At 41.2% G+C, this 19250-nt stretch overlaps 2 protein-coding genes across 3 annotated transcripts in view; one reads left to right on the top strand and one right to left on the bottom strand.

Moving 5' to 3' along the window:
- The window catches only part of unc5db (unc-5 netrin receptor Db), a 253424-nt gene that overhangs the window by 222622 nt on the left and 11552 nt on the right, over positions 1 to 19250 (top strand). For both annotated transcript variants that reach the window (XM_058636898.1, XM_058636899.1), the window contains 2 exons: positions 12577 to 12804; positions 18504 to 18653. In XM_058636898.1, coding sequence (XP_058492881.1) covers positions 12577 to 12804; positions 18504 to 18653 — 378 coding nt within the window. The remainder of the gene's footprint in view (positions 1 to 12576; positions 12805 to 18503; positions 18654 to 19250) is intronic.
- LOC131464430 (carnitine O-acetyltransferase-like) lies at positions 2267 to 9258 on the bottom strand. Its single transcript, XM_058636900.1, has 14 exons — positions 9155 to 9258; positions 8387 to 8680; positions 8162 to 8280; positions 7796 to 7849; positions 6920 to 7085; positions 6526 to 6700; positions 6064 to 6242; positions 5316 to 5416; positions 4945 to 5070; positions 4539 to 4661; positions 4296 to 4431; positions 3761 to 3823; positions 3530 to 3661; positions 2267 to 2558 (listed from the first exon to the last, which is right to left on the bottom strand). The coding sequence occupies exons 1-14, from the start codon at positions 9179 to 9181 to the stop codon at positions 2322 to 2324; spliced, it is 1932 nt and encodes a 643-aa protein (XP_058492883.1). The 5' UTR covers positions 9182 to 9258; the 3' UTR covers positions 2267 to 2321.

Raw genomic sequence — 19250 nt, 5'->3', positions numbered from 1 at the left:
TCAGAACGCTCGGTTTTCGTGCATGGTCCCTTTATATGCAAATGAGACACAGGCAAACACACACCCACTTCTTCCAGGGGGTTTCTGATTTGTCCTCTTTACAGCGCTTTACAGCTCTATTCTTCTCCCCCTCCCTCCACTAGTTCTCTGACAATATCAACATGGCAGCGTGTGCAGAAAACAGCGAGAGTGCCGTCCAGTGCCGGCCCTGAGTAATTTGGTGCCCTAGGCAAGATTTTAGCTGGCACCCCCTTGCATCGCAGCAGTCAATTTCACAATCAACTTTTGTGAAATGTAATGTAATGTAACTTTCATACAATCACACAGAAACTGCATGTGGGTATTCAAGATTTTATTTCTTTCAGTAAAAAATATCACACCAAATAAAAACTAAAGAAAGAAACAAGTGATAAAATTAAAAAGGACAGGAGCACCTGATGCTGTGTCACTGGGGGTGGTACTGAAATATTTTAAAAGTGCATCTGAAGAGAGAAGAGAAGTATATGTAACGACTGCATGTTACATTTTAATAAAAAAACAGATGCTTGGTGTGCTATACATGAGACTAATATAGACTAATAATGAAAATGTGATGAGATTCATTCAACTTTATTGTCATTGCAATGCAATTCAGTCTAACCAGAGTGCAAAAACCAGTAAAGTGCAGTGAAATGAATATATATGTACATATAGCCTATGAATGATATGGGAAAGCTAAGGTATGAAATATTAACAGTAATACACTTTAACTGCACTTTAACACTGATGTAAACTTTAACAAACATAAACTGTGACACATAAAACCAAAGGCTTACAACCACCCTATTACAAAGGGGATGGACAACTAAAAGCATTTTAACTGACATACAAGCAGGAAAGACACATGTAAAATAACACCTGAACAGTAGTAGTATTTATAATTAAAAAAAAAAGTAGTATTTTTATTTTTATTTTTTTTCCTCCGTTTTCGGCGCCCCCTGCGGATGACGGCGCCCCTAGCATTTGCCTATACTGCCTATGCCCAGGGCCGGCTCTGGTGCCGTCACAGGAAGAGACGTCCTACATAAGAATCATACAGCGGCAGTTTAGGCAGATTAGGTGGGGAGGTCTCCGGAGCACAGTCAGTGCTGTCCCTATGTCTTTTTAACTGATTTTCACAGAGAGTGCAGCACCGATGCACAGAGAGTGCAGCACCGCTGATCGCCAGCTGCTGTATGTGACTGTATCAGACTGAGTCTGTGCTCCGGTCATGGAGGACGTACTGAACAAATATGTTTAATTAGGACGTGTCAGAATGGTCAGTTATGAGCTCTATGTGACCTTTTCTTAACAATGTGTGTGTTTGTACGTCGGTGAAATACGGTCGCTGACTAAATACAGCGACCGCTGGCCGCAGTCTGATGTGAAGTGGTGTGAACACACGAACACACGTTTGCTGACTTTATCCGGCACATAAGCTTCATATATATATATATATATATATATATATATAATTTGTATATCAACCAACAAAGACACCTCTGTGGTGGAGGACAGGGGCCTATTGCACGAACTCTAGGGTAAGGAATTAAGCCGGGCTATGTTACTTGTCCTGGCTAACCTCTCCTAAGTATTTATATTGGGATTGGGAAGTAAGCTAGATGTTGTTTCTCTGTTGTCGTCGCATTAAGCCTGCCTCTTGCATATCAGGGGTTGTGATTGGTTTCCTCTTTTTTCAGGAGATTCTGTAGTCTTCCACGCAAGATGGATCTGCAGAGCAAAATCAAATGGGCTAGGTTCACCCAGGCGAGTGATAGAAAACACATCTTTGTCTCCAGTAGATTTTGTATTTTATAGTGTTTATAGTCATATACAGTGTTTCACTGAAGTTCCCATCTTTGTTGAGTCATGTTTCCCTTGACTGGAAGGTACCTTGACTCATTGGTCTTGTTTACACTGCTCAGAAGATTGAAAACAGATGTACAATCAGAATCACATTTGAAACCACCTCCGTATGTGGTTTGAATCAGGTTTGGTTTTTTAGCTGTTCAGACTACCAAAAAATCAAGTCATATATAAACTTTGACAGGACCCGAAGACCCTAAACTGACAGGGGGGCTCCCCGAGAACAAAACTAAGACAATACTTGTTAAGAAACCCCTTAAATGTGATGACCCTCCCTGCCACACCCCCCCAAAGGATTGGTTCTGTGCAAGGGCCCCCAGGTCCCTTTGACCTTGGAAATATCTCTAGTCTTTGCCAGTAGTTATAGAACTTTGAGAATGATGAGTGTTTGAAAGTGTGACAAACAACGACAAAACCTCCTTGGCAGCCGCACAGAGTTATTGTTTTAAGCTTGTCTTGATGTTGACTGTTTGGAGATCAAATATCATTCTCATGTCCAACAGTGCATCCACCAAAGCCTGGGTCAGTTGGGCAGTTTTTCCCTTGGGTGTATTACAATGCTCCAAGGAGAACATTAACAAGTCAATGTGGTTGTCCTCGATACCGTATAACACGTGGTATTCACCAGCTTTCATAGGTCCCACACATCCCATCAGTCCATTCTTGTACGTTACCTAATTATTAAGAACAGGGAGGTTTTAGTGATTTTGTGATTAATGGAGACATGTGTTTCCACAACAGATACTGAATCATCTATCAGACACAAATAATCATTTGCAGTGTGTGGCTTTACACTTTGAAAACGCTTTAGGAATGTTCTTTCATAACTACATGTCACAAGATTGTTGTAATAATTTGTGATGGATAAAGTCTGATTATGTACTAACCCCAATCTCCAGAAAGTCGGGACAAATTCAGAAACAACTAAAATCTGTAATACCTAAATGCTTTTAAACCTTGCACTAAGAAACACATTCTTTGAACTGACTGTCAGTTCTTTCACAGACTTTGGCTGAAAATGGTGAACCACAGCACACTCGTGTTTGCGAAGACTAAGACTTTGGTTGATGACCCTCAACTGTTAAATATGGAGCCTTCAAGAACAGTGTTACTCGTACAACCTTTTTAGTTTTGCAAAGTGTCCCAACTTTTTGTTGAGTATGTTGCAGCCATCACATTCTGTATATCTGTAAATGAGGTTTGTACGCACGGTGTTTCAACAGCAAAGATGCCACTGAGTAGGCTGTTGGTTAGTATGTTGACTGGGTGGACTCTAACTTCAAGGTTCAATCCGTGGCTTTCTATATTCAGCATGCTGATGTCTTTGGGAAAGGTGCTTAACCCTTATTTGCTCCTGCAGATTGTGCCAGGCAGTGTGTAAATGGCAAAACTATCGCTGACATTTGTGCATGTGTTTGTCGCTAAAAAATAATACATTTTCGAGCTAAAGAAGCAGCATGACTAGAAAAGCACTACATAAATACGGACTATTTACTTTTACATTGATTCGTGTAGGATTGGACCCTATGATATGCCTCTTTAATATATGAATTATTAAAGAGAATATGAACCAATAACCACCTTTCACAGCATATACTTTATACTTTACATTATTTCACGTCACAGTTTTATGCCTGGCTCTTACCTGACTTGTAGAAATGTGGAAGTTATAGGCTTTATCACCAGGCCAGAGTTTTTCAGGGAAGGATATTTTTCTCTCTGCAGCCAGCATCTTAAGACTTAGAAAGTGTTCTCTTATGGTCTGGCCACTCATTACCTGATAATAAGAAATGCAAAATTAAGTGATAAGAGAGTGATGATAAACTACATCTGCTCAAAGCTAAAACTCTTTGTGATGCTGTGAATGAAAACTCACCATGTCAGTGAAAGATTTGTGTTCTTGGATAGCTTTCACTAATAAATCTGCCTTCTCTGGGATCTGTGTAAAACAAAGAAAAAAAGTGTTACAAGTCATTCCATGTAGTGTCTTAGTAAGTATAGTTGTTAGTCATAGTAATTTTTTTTCACCCCATTTAAACCTGGTATTAGTGATCCTCAGTGATCCACTTTCCTGTGGACATCCTTAAATACTACTGTTCACAGCTGGCATTAACTTTTGAACAACGCTTAAAATCTCCAGCCTTTTTTGCTTATTTTAACCATGAAAGGACAAGAAAATGTCCTGTGAGTATTTTTCCAGAATAACTTTCAATATCTGGCAATTACTTACTTACTGCATGTTAAAATAGTGTATTAACAATTTTAAATGAAGAAAAACTTACGGCAATTGTATATTATCATTATAATTAATAATTGTCGTCTGCGATACGCTTGGTTGAAGAAGTGTTAAAATGCATTCTGGATGTGTCTCTTTTGACCACAATTTTTTTAGAGAGGTGTGTTAATCAAACCTCTGTTTTGGGATCATCAAAGGCCTTGACAAAGGCAACTGAGGCAGTTGAAGTTGCATTGATGGAACCAATGCGGCCCAGTCTGAACATACGCAGGGAGGCGGCTTCAAACACGACAGCACACTGCTGGTACATCCTAAAGAGAAAAGAAAAAATCAGCAAACAGGGTATTCTAACATACAGAGCCCCTAGAATCCTGCCCACAAAGACAGATGATTGCCTGATGCATTTTCAGCCCCTCACCTGTAGTAGGCCAGCTGTAAAGCCACTTGTAGGAAACTATCAGGACTCATCCGAAGGGCCTTAATGGCTTGTTTTCCGAAATGCTCAAGCCTTGTTCTCTCCATACCCAGGCTTTGGACCAGTCTGCAGAGGGGATGGAAAATTTCTCGTCACTGACATTTGACAAAGGTTTGCACAAGTATGTGTGATCAGATGTGCATTGTCTTCACTAATGGATTAAGATATGCCCATATGCATCCCCATACCATCTCTGTGTTTTTGTATGATTGGAGCTGAAGCCACATTCAGGATACATTGGATGTGTTCACACCACTTAATTGGAACCACTTGGAGTGGATCTTCATACCAAGTTGGAACAGGGTCCATGTAATTTACATACTTATTCTTAACTTGAAATTATCCTCACATGTCAATGTGTTGCTTCGCCTCCTCAATGTCCTCCTGTATTTCAGGTGTGATGCTGAAGTGTAGTTTCTGTGGTTTGGGCAAAGGCAAAACCTCCATGAAAGATTGAGTTGTCTGTAGTTTGTTCCTGTTCCCACACAGAAGATAAAGACATCAGTACACAACAAAATTACCAAACGTGCTTCATAAGAATAGGCTTCTTAAACCACAGATGTAGTCTATAATTTTTTATTCAGAAACTTGACCCAACTTCCTCAATTGGCATAGAGGTGAGGAGGTTTCAATAACCTCTTCCTCATCTACAAGTGACAAAGAAAAACACATTAAAAAAATCCACACCAAAAGAATCCCATTCATGCTTGGTCGACTTACATGTGGGCCATAGCATAGGCAGTCATCTCATTGCGGACTATTCCATCACTACCAGCATGTGAGAAGTTCATACCATAGCTTCCATCCTCTGCAATAATTACCTGACAAAAAGACGAGATAAAAAACAAGCAGAAGTATTACACAACCAAGCTCCCCATCAGTCCGTCTTTGTCTCCATCCATTTATACAGGTCCAGACTGTGAGAGCAGTCTCATCAGGAAAGCCAAGACACTCCCTGGTCATCTCCGCCAACTCCCTCGAGGTGATACTAAGGCATTATTTGGTCAGCTGAGAAATGTTATCACTCTGGTATGCCCCGGATACCGCCCACCTCTCAACTAACAAATGGATTTCCCTTGCATTCTAGTGTAGACCATCCTTGGAAGGCTGAGAGGTGTGATCCCCTTGTAGTTGCAGCACTCCATTCTTTTTCTTATCATTATAGTTATCATTTATTGAGAAGAGTAAGTTCACTATTGTTCTTTACTGCACAGTCAACTTCCTAGTTTGCTGTTACCACTGTTGAACTAAAAGTTAATGAGGCACCAGTGGCCTTTCTTCCATGGTTTTGTGTCAGCAAGCCACCCTTGGAGCAAATTGGCCCCATAGAAAAAATATGTTGCTGCGTTGGACGAAGGACATCAGGTTGACAGAGATAAGAAAGTGAGGTTAGTAAAGACAGTAAATAGGAACATATCTTTAAAAAAAATAGCAACGAAATATAAAACATTCGGATGTAGACTATCACCTGAAGTCCTTTGTCAAACCAGCGATTTCCACTGTTGTACTGGCTGCCTCCTCCATGCAGTATGTGGTGAGTAACACTGTTGCAGTACATGTCATCAGGCACTGGGGGCATCGCTCTATCCAAACACACCGTGAAGATACTGCTTTCAATAGCTGTCAATGATTCTTTGTTGGTCTTATCTGGTCACACACAAGGACATGACATGCACAGAGAGTAAATGTTAGTTGGAGAATGTGGCGGTGCTGAACACCCAGCTCTTCCAAGAGCATCTTCTGTCCTAGCACCTACCTAACCCCCTCCATCTCCTTCTGCACTTGGATTTACATCGGCACTCTCACCCATCAGTCCACTCGTCCTATCTAGTGAAGTTCTTTCCAAGACTACTTCTATTTGCTTATTCCTCTTTTGTAAGTCGCTTTGGATAAAAGCGTCTGCTAAATGCTTAAATGTAAATGTTCTCACCCTTCATGAGGTTAAAGTAGGTTTTGCCCCAGGTGTCACGGTGCTGTGTGGTGAGGATGCCCACAGGCTCCATGTTGGTCAGTGACGATGAGTTGCAAATCTTCTCCAGCTGAACACAGAGTTGATCAACTGTCAGCAGAGTCCCGTCACTGTTGTACACCTCCAGCACAAAGAACTGAATCCAAGGAGACACATGAAACCAGAAAGACTTGATTAAGACAGACTAGATGGTGAGACTTCAAAAAATTAATGAAGATTCTTTGGAATAACGAGTCATTATTCAAAGTGTTTCTTCCATTACAATCAATGGGGAATGGTATAGTTCTCTACCAGTGCATTATTTCCAAGACAATCCCAAATATTTGACTTGGGCCAGTGATTAGGAGTCACTCACCTGGCAGTTGTGAACCACAGTAATGTGTTTGGGGGGGTTGGAGCTCTTTCCATAGAACACCAATGAGTCCGTCTTCAGACCAGGGACCCGGCAGGTTGACATCACCTGCTCGTACTGCTTCATACACAGTGGCTTCCCTCTCATGTGGTCAACTGGTAGTGTCTCACTGTAAAACATGTAGTCACTATGACCCACTGATTTTGTGTTATATGCCTTTATTGTGTAATTTCTGGACAGTACATTTGATATAAGGGTCAGACTTTAGCTAGTTCTCTCATGGTCAGCTAATACTCGCCTTGCTAAATCCATACGACTACATTTTCATTTGAAAAGGGTGTTTTGAGTAAAAGAGCGATCTGCCAGGGTCAATCCATCTGCCAATGGTTATTTGTGTTTGCTCTGTTTCAAACTGATGACACAGTGACATTGACAACTGATGCTTAAATTGCGGCCGTTCAAATGTCTGCATTTCTGTCCATTCATACAAAAATGCATCCCTCAAGTACGTCTTGGTAACAGTTAACAAAATGGTGAGTAAAAAGATTAACTAAGGATTAGGTTTCATTAACTAATCATTAATGCTCATGACTAACTGCTAATTAATCATTTGAACCTCTTGTTGTGTTGTCCGTCTCACTCATAAGCTAATGGTGGAGTGGTCTTTTTGCAAATGGTAAACCATGGACCTTTGTATGTTACTCTGTACTAAATAGGAATACCTGAGATTCCAAAGGAGACCTGAAAAACGACTCATGGCTCAGTGATTATTCTTTTGCTATATAAGCCGTTATTACATGTTATCTTGGGACACATACTCCATTCACCACTAAACCATAGGTGATTAAAACAAGTTGGTACATTTGGTTCAGTACTCACTTGTCAATCATTGTCTTTACATTCAATAGAGCTGAGGTAAACTCAGCAGCAAACCTAAAAAAGACAGAGAGAGGACATTCATTTTATTGTGAAACAGGAAATCTTGCAAGTTGATTTAATTGACCCATTGTTAACGATATCTTTCAGACACATTCACACGCTGACAGGAGCGACTTAGGTTTAATAATCTTGCAAAGACCTGTAGACAAACATACACAGGATATCCCTAAAATATGCAACATTTTACCCATCTACTGCTCGACCACTGAGCCACCATTGCCCCAGTAGTACAATGGTCACAACCTCATTTCTGAGGAACTGGTCAAGTTTGTGGTCAAGTTAGGGATGAGACGTGTGTGTGTTCACCTTATTTGTTCATGCTTATGCCTGAAGTTCATTCGGGGAAGGACTTGCCCAGTATTTGAGAAAATCACCACAGGGTCCCGGTTGTTTAGATATGCATACTGAATATAATAATCTGCTACCTATAAAAAACATGTAGTGTACAAATACATCATGAAACAGACCAAACGTTCATTCAAATGAAAGAAGTGATTGAGAAAAATATCTTCATTTTGATTAGAAACACACCCAATTCTCAGTATCACGTGCTCTCTTCTCCAGGCCTTCCTGTAGTTTCTCTCCAACTCCGCCTTCTTTTAGAAACTCTGTCATCACCTTCTTCGTGTCATTCAGCTCATCCCTCCCCACAATGGGCTCCAGAATTTTGACGTAGCGCTCGCAGGTCTGCTTCAGTGATGGAAGAGGCAGATGGGGCAGTCTGTCCTGCTGAGGAATGCCTCTGCAACCAACCTGAGTTTCTGGTTTCAACCAGTGACTGAATGTCTTCATCATATTTGTGGGTTTCACTGTCCTCACCTTTTCCTGAAAAATAGAATAGAAGAACAATCTCAAACACGTGTGAATGTGAAAAGCAAAACAGTCAATCACTAGATAAGCTTTTGCTTCTCCCGCTTTCCCTTTCGGTTATGTTTATTGTGTGAACTACACTAAGATGATGTGTGATGATGAGTGATCTAACTGAGATGACCGAAATAAACATATAAATAAATCATTTTTTAATTTTTTTTTAATTTAAACCAAAAACCAAGAAACACAAATCTATGTAATTTCTGTAATTTTTTTCTATGTATTTTTTTAAAACTGCTTAACTGACGACATGGTGACACATGACAGACCAACTGGATTAGTTAGTCTAAAAAAGACACCCCCCTCTAACTTGACCAGTTATAAATGTGTACAACAGGAATTGATTCAGCAGCGTAGGTGTTTAAAGTCATCTATTACTTCAGTGTTTAATTTTTTACACAGTAAAAACATGTTTTCTTTATTACTTACCAAAGTTCTGTTCCAAAGTCCCAACATGATGCTTTTGACTTGTCCGTTGAAATGGGAGAGGGGAAATACCGACTGGTATTTATGAGAAACAGGACTTTGAGGAATTTGTCTACCATGCCATTAGCTCTCAGGAACTTGTTAAACTTGTTAATGCTGCTCAATACTTGAAGTCCCCATGAGGCTGTCCTTGCCTAAATGCTTGAGCCTCAGATGTGTCCGAAAATAAATATTTATTAATCTATGATATTTGTCTTTTTCAAAAGGTGTTTGGGAGTCAATATTGTAATACAGTGCCAGAGGAGACATACAAGTTACGCACACAACAGAAGGTTAACAACATTATTGAATTAAATACCAGTATGGCAACCATCTTTTGGGCAGATTTGAGGTGCCTCACAGAAATATTTGAGAGAAACATGGAGACAGAATTGTAAGAAATCAGTACAGAGGTTAAACAATCAATAGAAAAGTGTAGGAAAGAGTTGAAAGAAATCGAAAGATTAATCAAGTAAATGTGAGAGGAGTCGTTTGGAAAATAGACTCACTCATACAACACAGACCTTTGCCAACACTTTAAACCAACTCCTGAAAGTTTTGACGTTTTGATCCACTGGAAACTTTTTGGATCCGGATCGAACGTTACCTTCTTATAGCTACTTGTTAAATTGCAGCCAAATCCATAGTCTGTATCAGATCCAAATTAACTTTGTCTGAGGGTGGATTGACTGATCCTGCATACACATACCAAATTCCATTCAAATCTGTCTGTGCAGGCCCCAAAAACATGTAGATTTGTGGATTAGGACACTCCAAATTGACTGTAAGATGTGAAAGTGAATGGTTGTTTCTCTCTATGCAGCCCTGTGATGGACTGGTGTCTTGTTGAGGGTGTGACCCTGCCTTTCGCCCTTTGTCAGCTGGGATTGGCGACCCTGAAGTACAGCTGAATGGGTTTTGTTGACATTTAACTGCAGGAAGAGTTTGTCACACCACTCCACAAAGTAATCCACCACCGGCCCATGTTGAACCTCTCCATCCTGTTGTGGACTAATTAAAACGGTGTCATCTGCAAACTTATGGAGGTGTCTGCTTTCATGAATACTGATGACAATCTATTTTTGTACAAAATGTACAGAAGAGGGGGCAAGACACATCCCTGGGGTGAGTCTGTCGATGGAAGCAGATTCTTAGACAGGACGCCATTGGCCCTGACTGCCTGGAGCCTGCATGTCAAAAAAGTTCAATGTCCATTTCACCAACCCTGCGTCAAGGTTAAAGGTGGACATAATGTTTGTTTCCTGAAATGTGGGGTGAGGAGAAATCCATAAACAAAGTCTTGAAAATATGCTTATTTACATAATTAAAAAGGGTGACAGTGGCTTCATCCACTCTTCTGTCGGCTTGTGAAAAATTGTGAAAGGTCAAGCAGGTCCTGAACGTTAGTGGTCAGGATTCCTTAGACCATTTGCTCAAAATTCTTCATCACAATTGCAGTCAAAGTTGTTTTTAGCCACATGCACATTGATAGATTCCTTCCACAACTTAGGGACCTAGTGCTGACTAAGAGACAGATTAAAAAAAAAAAAAAAATTGCGTAATTGATCTGCAAAGACTTTAAGAAGTTTGCCAGTGATCATATCAGCCCCAAGGCTCCTTCTGTGATGTTACATCTGAACCCTGGGCTCGATAACTGGACACGGGAAGTTGCTAAGAGACTAACAAATTTACAGATGAAAACATAACGTCTTTGGCAGAGGTAATAAATAGATTATGAGATTTAAAAAAAATGTTTTTGTCATAAAGAAATATTCAGTTCAGTAAAAATATTTAGAGTCAAAAAAAAGAATAAGAAGACAGGACTCAACCAGTCAGAATGAAGTCTTCCCTCGATGCTGTTGTCATCTCATAAATAAAACAGTGTATACCTATTTTCCGTTCTGCTATCTTCTAACACGATCACTCATGTAGGAAATGTTTTCCCTCATGTTCTCAGGAGAACGCTGACGGCCTGTGTGAGCGTCTGCTTTTTGATTTAAACCTGCGTTGTGTTTGCTCACACCGTTGTTTCACAGCAGCGCAGCACAACTCCCATCCATAAAACATCGTACCATGTGCTGGAGTTCATTTGTACATGTTTTTCTGCTCATGACATCGGTGCACTGAGCATGAATATTTAGTTTGACAGCAGAGTCTGTTTCTGTGAGCTGAGAGGGTTCAAACACACGAGAACCAGTTTAGGAGAATCTGCCAGAGTTTTATGTCGTATCGGCTTTTTAGCCACACTGAATTGGCTTTTTGTAATGCCTAAAACACTAAAAACATTCATGGCTAGTGGCTATGCCAACAGCCCGAAGATTAATGTATGTCTTGGAAATTTGCAAATGACCAAGGCCCCAGACACCTCAATCTCAATCTCTCCAGTGTGTTCTGGGTCTGCCCTGCGGCTTCCTCCTGGTTGGGCAATTCTACAAAAACGTACCCAGGGAAATGTCCAGGAGGCATCCTGGCGAGATGCCCAAACCTCCTCAACTGGCTCCTCTCAATGTCTAGGTGCAGCGAGCCCAGACACCCTATGGAAGAAACTCATTTCAGCCCCTTTAATCTGTGTTCCTGTTCTTTCTGTCACTACCCAGAGTCCCCCATAGGGCCACACATTTCCCAAGGACTTTGATGCTTGCTTACAAAATGCTTCATGGATCTGCTCCCACCCACTTAAATGCTCTCCTAAAGGCTTGTGTTTCCCCTTGACTACTCCGTTCATCAAAGTATTGTCGTTTGGCGGTGCCAACACCCCGCACAAAACAATCCAGACTCTTTCCATGTGTCGTTCCACGCTGGTGGAATGACCTACCAATCGCTACCAGAACAGGGGCGTCCCAGTCTATCTTCAAGAAGCTCTCGAAAACCCAGCTCTTCCAAGAGCATATTCTGTCCTAGCACTTACCCTACCCCCTCTTCTTCTGTTACTTGGATCCACCTCGGCACTCTCACTCTCTATCAGTCCACTGTTCCTATCTAGTGGAGTTCTTTCCAAGACTACTTATTTGTATCTTATAACTCTCTTGAAAGTCGCATTGGATAAAAGTGTCTGCTAAATGTGAATGTGATTCCCCAACCCGCAGGCGTAGTGAAGCAACCCTTTTTTCTACTGGTGTAAACCTCACTGTCCCAAAATCCAATTTCAGCAACCGGGAGTTGGACCGCCAAGGACCCCATCTCTGTTTCTGCCCAATCCACACTGCACCGGACCCCTATCCCAGCTGTTTTACTGAAGATACTTTAAAATAGTCATGTATAATCAATCAAGTACAGTGACTTTGGGGAAAACAAGACTCATCGAGCTCAAACATCAGATTATGTAGTGACTGCTTTAGCTTGCTAGTATGTGCGAGACTCATGCTTCCTCTGTTCTTCTGTTACAGGATGTGATGTCAGTGGAGGAGGAGTCGATTTCCTGTTACTGCCTGATGGACTCGTCCAGCTGCCACCTGCTGCTGGACCAGCCGGGCTCGTACACCCTGGTGGGCGAGCCGCTGACGCAGGCTGCCGTGAAGAGGCTAAAGCTGGCGGTGTTCGGGAGCATGGACGCAGGCTCCATGAGCTACAGCCTACGGGTTTACTGTGTGGACGACACGCCGCATGCCTTTCAGGTGAGGAGGGACGCTGGTTTGAATCATTTGTTTTTCATGATTATCACCAGTTTTAAAACACTTTTTTTATACATATATATGTACATATATATGTATGTACAGTATACATATATATATAGAGAGAATTCGTTTCTGTGCCGGCAAACTATCATGACCCAAATCACAAGATCACTCCCTCAGCAAGGTTCTCAAACTATGGTGTTATGTTTGTGCCATGTTACTGAGCGTGCACAGGCATCTTTTCTACATGTATTTTGTGCACAACCCACTTACAAAGCAAAACATTTTTTTTTCTTTCTGTGAATGGAATATGGGAAAATTAGCTTTTACTTTTCTCTACTTGATTTAGAACGTCAGTAAACCTTTTTCTGAGTAAATGGTCTTAAGTAGGGATGCACAACATTGAACTTTTTGCAGATATTCCATATATTGGAAGTGCTTGGACCAATAACCAATATCGAGATATACATATATATATATATATACATAGATATACATATATATATTATCTTCCTGTGTGTAAGTGGAGATTGTTCATTTTAATACAGCACATACAATAGATAAAGATTTTGGTTTGACACAAATTTGTGACATCCAGCAAGGCACCTCTCTGCTGGATACAAGTGCCCCGTGACAATCCTCCAGAAGGGGTTAAGAGTATGCTATTAACCCTCCTGCTTGCTCCATATCCCACAGCCAGGGGGAACAGTGTCATTCTGAACCGAGCGGGTCAAACTGACCCACACAAGGCATCCTAAAAGTGCAAAATGCTAATTTTTTGATAACTTTTGATAAAATATAATTAAATAATTGTAATGTATCTGTACTTTACACCATTTCCACTAACTATCTTTGTTACTTGAAGAAGAGTTGGTAATGGTCTGTATTTATTGTTTACACTGCAACAAGGTTAAATGTCTTGCTCAAGGAGACACTTCAATTCACACATATCTGAGTGGCCGGTAAGGTTACAGGGAGGAGTCAAGTCCAGCTTACTGACCTGTATAGTAGACAAGTGTTCAGAAAGGCTTCCTTGATTTTGGAATGTGCAGATCACCCTCTTCAGTCTGAATTTGTACTGTTGCCGTCAGGCTGTCGGTGGAAGGTGCCTACTCTTTGGACTAAGAGATTTAAGATATACATATATATATATATATATATTTTTTTTTTTTATTAATCACATTTTATCTTTACTATTGGTTCTTTTAATCTGCCCATGATGTTATCTGTTGTTGTCTATCTGTGTATTATGTCTAAATATCTCTGTGTGTGCATCTTCCTGGCTGCAAACCTATTTTCCCTGCTTTGGGACAAGATACCTTGACCTTGAGCCAGGAAGTGAAACCCACAACCAACTCGCGCTACCACTGAGACACAATGGCTCAATCCTAACTCCTCACTTTCTTAATACTTTTACTTCTGAAACTTAAGTACATTTTAGACATTTATACATATACGTGTACATTTCATTGCAGGGCAAAGGTCAGCGGGTGAAGGGAACCCGTTGTCATATTGAATAAACACACTTTGTGGGTTTCAGTGACTAACTGGTCACTACACGTTCGTCATGATTCTTACTTGAAAATTAGCAGTAACATTTGTTTGCGTGTATGCAAGCGCTGTTGTTAACGTTACTTTGTTACCTTGTGTCCAGTGTGTACCTTGCACTGGACGCATACACTGTCGTACTACTATGGCATGCTAATTCTGCTTTGTGGTGAATGTGTCCCAGACTTTGGACCGTTTTGGTTGCTTTTGAGCTGTCCCCTCTTGTCTTCCTCATGTCATCGCTGTTTGACTTGTCCCGCTCACAAATACAATAATTACAAAGTCAAACTTTTGACAGAGAATGTTTGCTAACATTCAGCACGTCTGATGATACGCAGATAGACAAACACCCCAGAGGCCGGATAAAGGTTCGCTTTGCATTTGGTGTTGAACACACAGTGAATCATCATCTGATTTTCATTTGCCTCACTTTTTCACAGAATTGTAACTTCTTCTACATCATTTTAAGGATGACTCTTTGTTGGGATTGATAGTCTGGTTTTCCAGTCCTCTGTCCAGACCGCTGCTGCGTGTCCTTATTTTTGCTTTAAAGTTTTCATTTTTGACCTTCCAATACCACCATTGAATAGTCTCATTAATAATTGTCAGTAACTTCACTGTAACACATTGTATGGTCATTAAACGCTGTGTAGATGTCACAGTGTTACTGTACATGATACTACACCAGTCAGTTTGAAAAAAATAATGCTTTTATGTAAGTCATACATGTATTTCAACAATGTTTTTTTCAAGTGAGACATTTTTCTTAATTCAAACCAATTCTTTTTTTTAAACAAATAGTGACATGTAAATAACATTAAATGAGTTTAATAATTTGGTATATAAGAACTAAGACAAACTGTGCCAAACTAACACAAAAACTAACTACTGCCAAGGCATCTCTTTACTGAAACCTCTGTAGTTTTACTCTGCTTCACTTCAGCAGCATCAGACCTTGCACAGCAAATGTCCACACAAAAACATGGATTATTTGCCAACATTTGGCAGAGGAAATGTCTCAAATCTCATCATTTAGCAGAGGAGTCTCTTTTTCTATGTTTCTATGTGGAAATTTGTATAATTTTGAAGCTTTTTCATCATTTAATACTTAGTCATTTCATCTCGTTCTTCTTATTATTTAGAGAGGGTTTCGTTATGAAGAGTCTATATTTGTGGATTAAAGAGAAGCGATAAGAAGCTTAAGCAGGTTTATTTGACCCTAAATTTTCTGCTATGAAAAAGTGATAATTATAGAGTTGACTGCATTGGTTGAATGGTTGACTTATTACTAAATTGTTGTAGAAATAGTGTTTAGAGTTCTGTACAAATTTTATCTGTTGTTCAAGGGTTAGGTTAGGGGTAACCCCACTTGATTCCCACTTAGCTTCAGCTTTTCTTTACGATGACAACACAGAATTGGACAAATGTGGCAAAAGTCGTCACTTCAACGGAAGCTCAGCTTCTCTGGGAGTAAGTAGAGCAGTGGGCGGGGGTGCGTACAGTGGCCGGGTTTCTGCATGATGATTGGAGGAACTGTCTGAAAGGCGGAGCCAGTTTTTGATTGACAGTGTTGCAGAAACAAACACGACTTTCTGCCTCAGTCCTGTAGACAAATATCTGGTCGTTGTGCCAGTCGTTGTGTGGTCGTAACTGCAGATTCATTATCACGGTGAGACAATATTTAGAGCTGGTGGTGGGGTCTCAGAGCAGCTTGACAGATTCTGTTCCAGTGGTTTTAATAGACTGAGACAAACACTGACGCACAGTAATCACTGCCATTTCAGTGTTAACCTTCTTTTCTTTTTTTTTTCCACTTGTCTTGTTTGACTTGATTATCCCTCAGCGACCTATAGAGTTTTTAAGCGTTGTGATCCCACGGGTAAACATGAGGGAAATCAGGCTTCTGCATCTCTCTGGAGAGTCTAGACTAACACAGTCGAGCCGAGCAGAGTCACCGTGAGCCTCATGACTGGCTCTGCCTCCCTCCCCGCCGCCGTTCTGTCATGTCACAGCCGTCAGCGACAGCTGGCTTTAAAATGCATTCTGGATTTGGTTTATGAATTCCCTGCCTGCCGAGCAGATGCCAGATTTCTGCAGGTCCCTCGGGCTCCTGTCTGTTAGCACTGTGTAGCTTCTGTGTGTTTTCCAAGCGCCGGCACAAAGTCAATTACAGACTGGATCCTGGATCAACAGGAAACCTGACGCAACACACAGAAAAAAAGTGTGAGAGCAAGAAAGGGTTTGTGAATGTAGAGATTAGAATGATAATGCATCATGATGTTCTGGTCATTCTGAAGACGTTTAGATGATGTTTCCTCACCAAAAATTCCACCTGGTTTATTTTTTAAAAATGCTAACAGGCCGCATCGTCCAGTGAAAATACTGTTCACATCACCCTTTAGTCATTTTCCCCAAATTCTAGCATAACTGAGAAGAAATCCTCACTTTCTAAGAATTAGTGACATCTAATGGTGAGACTGAAGAGTGCAACAGATGGATGACTCCTCAAGGACTGGAGTCAGTTCATTTTACGAAGCGTGCAAATTACCAAAATGGACGCCAAAATTCGAAATGGCCGACTTCCTGTCGAGTTGAGGCCATGGTCCCAATTGACTTTTTTGTTCGGCTTGGGCTATAACATGTTCCCACCAAGTTTCGTGAAATTCTGTATCAGTTAGTTTTGGCTTGCTCCATCGGTGTTTCACCTTAGGGGGGCGCTTTAGCGCGTTGGGGCAAACGCACGGGTCAGAGCACTATGAAAATATCGCATTTTCACCAGACCTGACCTACATGCAACGTTTCACCTCTGTTTGGCATGCGTACTTCTCATTACCAGAACTCCTAGACCGTTTGTGATATCTAGAAAGTTGCTGGATGTGATGTGACCCCCACCTTTCGCCCTATGTCAGCTAAGATTGTCACAGCACCCTCATGTGGAGGCGATAGGGGTAGAAGACAGATAGATGGAATAGGAAAGCAGAGAAATAGAGCTTTGCACTCGTATACTTGTCATTATGGTAGTAGAGTTGAAGGTGTCCCGACCTCCAGCTAAGGCACCATACCATAATATGACCTACAGTACACTTGCTTCTCTGCACACACACACACACACACACACACACTGTGTAATACACAGACTTATGCATAGGCAACGTCTGACACATTGTGTCAGAGTGACTGAGCTGTGTCCTGACATTGGCCACAGCTCTGTTCGCTGTCTCTTCTCTTTTGTGAGTGAGACGGCTCAGAATAGACGGGCCACACTCTGAGCCGTCCCACCCTCTGCGGGGACACTGAACAATGATGACAGATGAATACCTGCAGGCTACAATCAAAGTGCTCTTTCATCATCACAAATTCAATTTGGGAGGTAGACATTTGTAAACCCCCTACACCACCACCACCGACACTGTCCCTCCCTCCCTCGCCCTCGCGATGCTTTTCTTCTGCATTAAATCCGAGCGTCACCCTGTCAAGTTCGGAGGCTGCAAATGCGACGCTAATGTAAGAGCGTGAGCTGTGTGGGGGCTTTTTTTGTGTGTGTGTTCAGCCGAGACCTGATGTCACTTTGGCGGATTGTTTCTGCGTTAACGTCGGTGGTGAGTCAGTCGGTGGCTGCGACATCAGGAAGGGATTAGCAACAGGTGTTTGTGCTGATATGCTTTCGTAATGTTCCCTCAAAGGGAGGAATATGGCCCAGTCTCATTTTTTGTTTGTTTTTTTGCTTTGTTTTTGTGTGTTTGTTTTTGTCTGTAGGCCCTTTTTATCTCGGGGACAGACTTTTGAGAGGAGACGATCGTGACCCAATTCACAATATGAATCATAACAAGAGCAAATTTGTGCTTTGTTTGCAGTGAAATGCAACGTGTCAGACTTGTTGTTCTGGCATTTTCTGTAACACCCAGTATTACTCTGAATAGATAAACCAGCAGTTTCCAAGATCCCAACTTCATTTCACGCTTGTATAATTTAATAAATCTAAATTAAATATCTCAAAAAAAGTGTTTCCCCTGAATCATCTTTGTGTCCCAAACAACTGGTCTATATTAGCTCCTTCTTTTACCCCTACCGCCTATTAATTTCTTCCTTATTTGTACTTCTCCTCTCCTCTCCTCTCCTCTCCTCTCCTCTCCTCTCCTCTCTCCTCACAGGGAGTGGTGGCTGCAGAGAAAACCAGAGGGGGTCAGCTCCTCGAGGAGCCAAAGATGTTGCCTTTCCGAGCGAACACCTTCAGCCTGCAGGTGTCCATCCAGGATGTTCCCCAGTTCCTGTGGAGCATCAAACCCTTTACCACATGTCAGGTAACCATGGCGACGATATCTGCAGAGGAGCTAAAATCAAAACATAGATTGGATGCGGGGGTGTGTGCTAATTTGTCCTGTTATTGCAGCTAAGCCCTAATTACTGTGGAGTTTCTGCAGGATGCGACGAGAACAATATAAGAAATATGCTAAAGAATAGTGAGACGATGAGTGATTGTAAAACTAAACTTCAGAGAGCGTTGGGCTGTACATGTCCGTTAAAGTACAGATGGGTCCTGATTATCGAATAACCGATGAGTCGATTAGGGTGCGTGACTGTTATGCTGACGTAAAAGGCCATTTTCTTTCAGAACTACTGTCTGTACGGATCTCAGAGATCTCTTTTGACAGTATCTGTCACAAGATACTTATAGAGTATATACTTATATATTTCATATGTGTATATATATATATATATATATATATATACTAGGCATCAGTGGAGAGAGTTTAACAGGAAGAACCAGACTCAAAGATGTGCAGCCATCTGCCTAGACAGGTTGGGGTGAAAGGAAAAATCCATTGACATTAACTGCCAGCTCAGAAATAAAACCTTTTCTGCGTCACAAATAGCAGTTTTAGGTGAGAAATTAGCCA

This window comes from Solea solea, chromosome 8, assembly GCF_958295425.1.
Source record: "Solea solea chromosome 8, fSolSol10.1, whole genome shotgun sequence".
NCBI lineage: Eukaryota > Metazoa > Chordata > Actinopteri > Pleuronectiformes > Soleidae > Solea > Solea solea.
This window is presented reverse-complemented; position numbering and strand designations above follow the sequence as displayed.